The sequence below is a fragment of the Rhipicephalus sanguineus genome, chromosome 4 (assembly GCF_013339695.2).
Source record: "Rhipicephalus sanguineus isolate Rsan-2018 chromosome 4, BIME_Rsan_1.4, whole genome shotgun sequence".
NCBI lineage: Eukaryota > Metazoa > Arthropoda > Arachnida > Ixodida > Ixodidae > Rhipicephalus > Rhipicephalus sanguineus.
In genome coordinates, this window is record NC_051179.1 from 17,622,304 (window position 1) to 17,630,175 (window position 7,872).

Consider the following 7,872-nt stretch of genomic DNA (forward strand, 5'->3'; position numbering starts at 1 on the left):
AGCGACAATGTCATGTGATGACGTCATCATGTGACGTCACACGATGGCGTCACATAACGGCGATTTTGGCGATCTGCGACGTCATGGTGAAGTCATCACGTGATAATTTTTTCATCACTCTTGTTGACCCCGACGCCGTGGGACGACGGTCGACGCCGAGGTTCAATTTTCGCGTTTGATGAGGCATCTAAGGCTTTCGCCGTAATAAAGCCCACGTGAATGGGGCTTTACAAATGCGACAGCAGCGCAAGAACCCACACCCAAACGAAAGGGGGCGCCTAGTCATCGCCAGTTATCTTTGCCTAGTAGGTCCTATCCCGCCATTCTTTAAAGTGCAAGGTTCCTGACAAAAAATGGCGGCCGAGGACCCCCGTGTTGCATTCGAAGGGGTGTTTACTCGCCACCTTTATTTCCGGAAAGCTGGGGACCAAAAGCAGGCCATTGTGAGAATCGCGTTGTCGATCTTTATTTTAATTTTTGCATCGATTGCGAAGCTTCTCTTCTTTTGTACTCGGCCAATAGGTGGGGAGGGGGGGGGGGGGCTTTGCGGTGAGACTTAGCCCACTCTAATGGAGAACCTTGAGCATGCGACAGCTACTGTGGATCTTATGAATTGTTTGGCAAGACTCGGGCAGTAGGAAAGAGCTGCCTCATATATAGCGAAATGCTTAATTGCACCTTTTGTTTTACCAGACCGCACGAACTTCAGAATGGTGCGAGAACTGTCATTACCTGTCGATGGTGTACAATTTGCTTTGATTTATGGGCAATCTGGGAAGCTTATTTCGTATCATTCTTCTTTGTTCCTTAGCTTTATTAAGGAACGAATGTTCAATGTACATCGGCCACTTCGAAGGTGTATACGAAGGGCTTCCTTTTTTCCCGTTGGCGGTGACGATGACGCTGTTGTGAAGCGGTGATGTCCGCGCGCGTGAGTGCGCGTCAAATCATGTACTTGTCGTTGCTAGGCATTCCCGAGTCTCCCGCGGCCGCGTTTCGTGGTGCCAGGTCAGACGGTTCCACTGGGCCGCCGCCCGACGACACGCGCGATGCGACCAGCCTTCGCGTGCGCTCCCAGCAGATGCCGCTGATGCACACCGCGATGCACACGATCAGGATGATGAGGAAGGACGTAGCCAGGATCAGCGGCATCGACTTCTTGGTCATGCTCTTGAAGCTGTTGTTGGGCACGCTCGGGTCCTGGGGCTGCGTGTTGCGAGAAAATACCTGTAAAATGTGCTTCAGGAGAACTCGTTCTTGATATACTTGCTAGGAGAGTCCCCTTTCACACTGAAGAATTTCTGCCGCTCGACGAATCGCACGACCAGAAAAAGCCTTCATCGCGCCGATCGGTCCGAGACTGATTTTCGTCGCAGGGGGAGGAGGAAACAACTTTATTGATGCCATCAAATGGGTCAGGTGAGGGGGGTCGGGGTGGATGGGTTTAGGGAGGAGGAAGACGACGTGCCCTCAGGCCGCTCTAGGTGGCCGAAAGCTTCGCAAGCCAATCAGAACGCGAGGTTGAGAGACCGGCGTGGAAGTGGAACGCTGCCAGCGTGGCCGTGGCTGTCATGCGTAACAGCAGCGCTGGCGTTCCAGTACCGCCGTGGAACCTACAACCATGAATGGACAAAAGGGCAGACGCGCGCGCGTGCGTCTGCCTTCTCCGGCCATGACAAAGCACGTCTCGGGAGTGTTGGCGATGGCATGCGCAGTGACCATATCGTCGCACGAAATAGTATAAACGCGGCTGTTTTGTCGCCGATATGTGATCGCGGCTACTCAGGCGACAGATATCTTCCCTGTGTGAACGGGTCTTTAGACAAGTGCGCGCACAACATGGTAGATATTTTGCAGCGATGCCTTTTCGTCCTTGGACAGAGCGATGGTTCGCCCATGTTATTAACGCTGACCGTGAGCGGTCAATGATAAAGCATAACGCCGTTACAAGATGCCGGCACTGGAACGAGGCATATACGTGCCTTGAAGTAGTAGTCGTAGGCGATCTCGAATCCCGCCGCTTTGCGGACGCGCTCTTCGCCGGACACGCGGTAAGCGCCGGTGTCGTTGAGCAGCTGTCCAGGCGAGAGCAGCACGATCTTTCCCGGCTTGCCGACCTCGGCCGCAGCCATGATGCCATCGTCGTCGCCGCTGGAGGGCTGCTTGCTGCTGCCTCCTGGCTGCGGTGTGGCCGAGTTGCTGTTCTTGACACTGGTTTCCTCGGCCACTAGCCGCCGCCAGGTGAGCTCGGCGACTGGAGGTTGCCCGTCGTCTGGGCACCGGGCAAAGAACGGCGTTAGCTTTTGGCACCTCTGTATTCGCTTGTCTTATACGCTGTACGCAATAGATAGCTGGTAATAGAATCAGCACAGCTCTACAATATCGCGCAAAACATATATGATACAGATATTGTGAAGAACCATAGGGCTAGTTGGTTGACGTGCACTTTGTAATGGAACTGCGCTATAACAAGGACAACAGAAGAAGAGAAGACAGCACGTACTGTTGTATTTTCTTCTGCTGTCCTTCTTATATATAGCTCTGTTAGAACCATATACAAAATGAAAGAGATTGGTAAGCTGTGCTTGTATGTACGACACCAGTACTGGTGTTAACAATTTCACTTTGAAGTGTGATACGTTGTAGATGGGCGTAATCTCTGGCCGAGCTGGCTGTATACGAACGATACATTTAAGAGCTCTCAGAACCAAACATATATGAACCGGTACCCTCGTTCATATTGATAAGCTCGGCACAGACGTGAAGACGGTTACACACGAACCTGCATAACCCAGGCCTTGATAGCAAAATGCCTGAAAGCTCTCAGTGTGTCGGTATTTACATTCTAAACAATTTTTCGGCAATTTGGAATTAAGTAGCCCTATTGCCCTAGTTGACCATTGAAAACGTTAGGGCCCTTGGCTTTCTTGCATGACGTCGCGGCATTGAGAACGCTGACTTTCGTCGATTTTTCTCGCAGGTGGATGGCTCACTAATATCCATGAACAGAAGAACGAATGCGAACACTACGTGAATCTCTTGGCGATGACGCACTGACGAATGCAATAAATAAATACACCAATTAAACACGATATAGAGATGTACGCAGCGGTCCACTGTTAAAGGGAACATCGGAGCGCGTGGCGACCGCTCGGCGCTCCGATGTTGCAGTCGATGGTGGCACAGAGAAGTTGCCACGTGCTCCGATGTTTCCTTTAACAGTGGACACAGCTGTGTACAAAGTGAGTAAATGAGAGTGAGCTGCGCATCACGTGCTATACAGTTTCTCAGGCCATGTCGATGGACATACTGTCGCGTTGTACTGCTAACACGTGACTAGTACACTCCTGAGCACGAACCAACTAGTGCCGTATTTCGAAACCGGTCAGCGCACGCTACGAGGAACGTGTGTTTGTGAGCCTTGCGTGATGCCAAACAATGAAGATGAACCATTCAGGGGCGTAGCCAAGGGGGGGGGGGTCAACCCCCCCCAAAAAAATTTTTGAATTTTGCTTGCGTATATAGGCACGCACACATACAAACGCACGCACGAACATACATAAAGTATGGTTGAACCCCCCCCCCCCCCCCCGAAAAAAATTTCTGGCTACGCCCCTGGAACCATTTAAGGCAGCGCAGCCGTTCACACAAGCGTAGTCGTGCACCACGGCGTTGTGACGCACGGCCACACAAACACTCACGGGAGGCGGCATGCCCGCGGCGTCCGGCGTCCAGCAGGAGGACGGCAACCAGGAGCGCCCGGGCGAGCACAGCCCACGACATTGGAGGGGAACCGAGCTCCGGCTTCCGTCGGGGCCCCGCGCTCGCGAATATCTTCTTTGCGCAGACGCGCGCGGTAATTTAATTGGGTGCAGCGGGTGCATCCTTCCACATCACGGTGGCTCGGACGACGCCAGGCCAGAATTGTGTAAGCGGAGGGGGCAAGTATATTTGGAAAGTATCCCGCAAGTTTATTTTGGAAATGTAATAATATTTGTTGGGGTGTTACGTCCCGAAACCACGATATGATTAATAAAGACGCCGTAGCGGGGGGCTCCGGTAATTTCGACCACCAGGGGCTCTTTAATGCACCTAAATCTAAGCACACGGGCCTCCAGCATTTTGACTCTCCAAATGCGGCCAAGATTCTATCCCGCCACCTTCGAGTCGGCAGTTAGTTACCATAACCACTAGAGCACCGCGACAGGTGGAAAATGCAACTACACGGCAACTTAGCCACCACGGGAATAATGGTTAATACGTAACACTTGCCTAAACTTCGTCTTGAATGAATGATATTTCACGATATTGAAGGTCATATCGCCCTTTAACTATTGCGCTATGCACAATAGGTACGCATCTGCGCAGTGATTAATTGCCTTGCTGCGTTTATGTTACTCTTGAAAATAACAAGGATCAAGCGCAATCTACAGCGCAAGAACGCATGCAGCCGCTAGCACGAAGATTAGACAAACTGCAGTGCTTACCGAATTCCCAGTATACACTTGAGCAAACGGAGCGCCGGAGTTCCCTCTATAATAATTGTTATAGTGTTCGCACAAGAGCTGGCAGTCCTAGAAGGTGCCGAGTCATCCAGCCAATTACTACCAAAAATGCTGCATGCCTTCCTCGAAGGCTTTGTATGGTGGTATGGCGGCATACCTTCCTCGAAGGCTATGCATTTTAGCCTAGCCCGCGCGCTCAGCCGCCACTGGCTACTGCTCTTCTCACTTATACTCGATTCTTCAACTTGGTCGTGTTGCCCTTCGGAGCGCAGCGCTCTTACGTTACTGTGTATTAAACGTCTCGTGTAGCTTCTCGGAGTGCAACGCTCCCACGTAACCATAAAAGGTCTGTTGTATTGTAAGGCGAAAGCTTTAGATGCCTCGTCAAACGCGAAAATTTACCGTCGGCGTCAACACGAGTGATGCAAACAAGCGTCATCACGTGATGTCATCACGACGTCACAGCTCGCCAAAATTTGTGACGTCGTCGTGAAGGCACATAACGGGATGTCACATGACGTCATCACATGACATCGTCGCTTGGTCAAAGATGGCCTGATCACGGAGGCTGTGCAAAACCAGATGATGTGCAGGAAGCTTGCCATTCCACCGATCTTGGGGGCAGTGTAAAACCACGCTAGATGCAAAAAGATTTCGGAGGAAGGCGGGGGAGGATCAATACATCGGCTGAGAAGAAAAAGAAGTTGGCTTTCGCCTTCGAGTCGTCTTAGGGGAATGCATAAGCGACCCTGAGAGTTTTTCTACTTCTCGTCGTCTGTAGATATTAGGGCCTTCTCAGTTGCTCGACCTGGTTCAAGCTCTGGCCGTGGCTGAGTAAGTTCAAACTACCACGTAACAGTGGCAAGGTCTCCCCCTGAATTGAAATGTGGGCGGGCCCGCCCCATTCTATGAGATAAGTACCACCACATGTTTACAGATGTACTAAAATAGAATAAAGCACGAAAGTTTTTTTAAGACTTAATATTCTAGGTTTTAAATATCACGTTTAACTGACAAGTGCGGCATGTACGCCTTCAAGTTGGCAATGTGAGAACATTTTCCATGCGCACACAAGCGCACATACATGCTCTGGTTTGGATGGCTCAGATATAGGCCAGTTCAAGGTACGTAGGCACAATTGTATGCGAATATATCTAAAAATCTAATCGTTCGTTACAGACACGTGGTAATCTTCGTTTTGTCCGATGTACTAAGATAACAGCAGGTTTCCATAATAGGGCCGTTGATAAACTTGGGGACTTTTGGTAATTGTCTTAATATATACATATGTCGCGACTGTCGGCCGTGCCAGCATTGTCTTCTTTGATATGGGGTCTGGCGTTGATGAGCGTATGCGAGACAGATTCAGCTCATTCGACACGCAGTTCGCGGTGCTCATATGCGTGTTTCTTTGTAACCTCGCGCATAAGCTTTTGCTTTTGCGGTTAGGCCTGTGTGGGGGAGGGGATATGACCCCCCCCCTCTCCCCTGCCCCGATGGCGCTGAGCCGTGCGCACTATCGCGAGGGCCGCAGAGGATAGCACTATTCCTTCAATTTCCTAAAGAACCATCACACTCTCTGTCTTCTCTCTCCCACAGATGGAAGCTTTCTTTAACGATTGAAATTAAATTGGGAAGTTTATCTATGCATGGGTAGTTTTTATGCATGGTGGTTGCTTACGCATTGTATGTTCCAGCTGTACACATGACGCATCCAGTAATCGGAGCTGCCTAACGTTTGCAGCCCGGTGAAGGTAGGGGCGCCTCCCCCTCCCCTCCCTCTTATTTAACTGATACCCTTGCCCTCATGCTTTTGATTCATTAACTCCCTGATTTCAGGATATGTTCACACGCTTTGAATAATGATAATCAGCAGCAGCAGCTTGTTCTGTATGTTCACTGCAGGCTGGACGAGGGCCTCTCTCAATGATCTAGCTGCAACCTACCCTGTCCTGCACGAGCTGATTCCATTCTATAGACATGTCTCAGTTGCTCGATATTTATAACCTCATATCAGATCAAAGAACATCATGAAGCGCCCATGCGAACTGGTGGCCTGGACCCCGCCTAGGCATTGGCCAAGGGTTGCTGACCCTCGGCGGCTTCCTCGGCTCGCTGGACGGCCCAGAGCTGGTGCTCCAGGTCCGTGCTAGGCAACGCAGACTCCCAGCGCGCGCGAAGGCTGTCGCTGTTTGAGGCTGCATCACTGTCATTGGGTATTCTACCTGCTCCATACTTATACTCAGCTGTTCATTTTTCAAGGCGAAAAACTTAGATGCCTCATCAAACGCGAAAATTGACCGGCGTCCCGCGTCGTAGGCGTCAACACGAGTGATGCAAAAAATTATCATTACGTGATTATACGTCTCCATACGACGTCATCATGACGTCACAGATGGCCAAAATTTGTGACGTCACACGGTGACGACATCGCATGACATCACTGTTTCGTCAAAGGTGTGCCGATCCCGGAGGCAGTGCAAAGCCACGTTAGGTGCACAAAGCTTTCCTCTATAGTGTGGCGGGGCAGGACCAATGCATCGATTGAGAAGAAAAAAGATGATGGCTTTCGCCTTCGGGTCGTCTTAGGTGAACGCATAAGGTACACTGTGAGTTTTTTACCCTAGGGGAAGTGAAGTAGCAGCGCGTCCGCTTTCAATGCAGAAGGTACTGGGCTCAATTGCAAGTGCCGCAGAACATCCACCGCTTTTTCTAACATTCAGGTACATTCACACCGAAGGCGGGGCGGCAAAGCGGCCGAGCGGGCTTTTCAAGGCGGCGAGGCGGCGAGCCGCCTCGCCGCCTTGAAAAGCCCGCTTGGCCGCATTGCCGCCCCGCCTTCGGTATGAATGTACAGAGTCGTCCACATTTAAGCTGAACACCTCATCAGTATTCAAGACCTCATTGAAGCTGTTGTTTAACGCATAATTCGGAAAATCATTACTGTGTCGACACCATGATTAGACGTTCCATAACGGGCATTGCACTCGTGAAGTATAAGAAACGTTCTAGTTTTACCGGTTTGAATACTAATGAGGTGTTCAGCTTAGATGTGGTCGACCCTGTACCTTACCTGTTCAGACCGCATGGCTTTCTTGGCTGCCCGCACGGCCGAGGAGGCGGGGCCTCTCGCGCTTTAGCGCACGTGTCGCTATCACGTGGCATGGCTTCTCCCAAAGAGACATCCGCACCACCGCCGCGCCACCGCCGCAGCGCGTTCTGATTGGCTGCGGCAAAGCGGCGAGTAGCGGCGAGCGGCAAAAAATTGGTCCGAGAGCGATCGGACCTGCCGCCTCGTTTTCCGCCCCGCTTTCGCCGCCTGGAGAGGAGGTTTTCCCGCTTTCCGTCTCACCGCTTTGCCGCTTTG

General features: G+C 51.3%; 2 protein-coding genes across 2 annotated transcripts in view; one reads left to right on the forward strand and one right to left on the reverse strand.

The window, feature by feature from the left end:
* Nucleotides 1–942: 942 nt before the first annotated feature.
* Nucleotides 943–3,939, reverse strand: LOC119389514 (uncharacterized). Its single transcript, XM_049415059.1, has 3 exons — nucleotides 3,702–3,939; nucleotides 1,941–2,272; nucleotides 943–1,227 (listed from the first exon to the last, which is right to left on the reverse strand). Exons 1-3 carry the CDS (start codon nucleotides 3,781–3,783, stop codon nucleotides 943–945), a joined length of 699 nt encoding a protein of 232 aa, XP_049271016.1. The 5' UTR covers nucleotides 3,784–3,939.
* Nucleotides 2,118–7,872, forward strand: part of LOC119389513 (endothelin-converting enzyme homolog) — a 90,134-nt gene continuing 84,379 nt past the window's right edge. The window contains exon 1 of the mRNA XM_049414456.1: nucleotides 2,118–2,241. The gene's annotated coding sequence lies outside the window, so the exon portion shown is untranslated. The remainder of the gene's footprint in view (nucleotides 2,242–7,872) is intronic.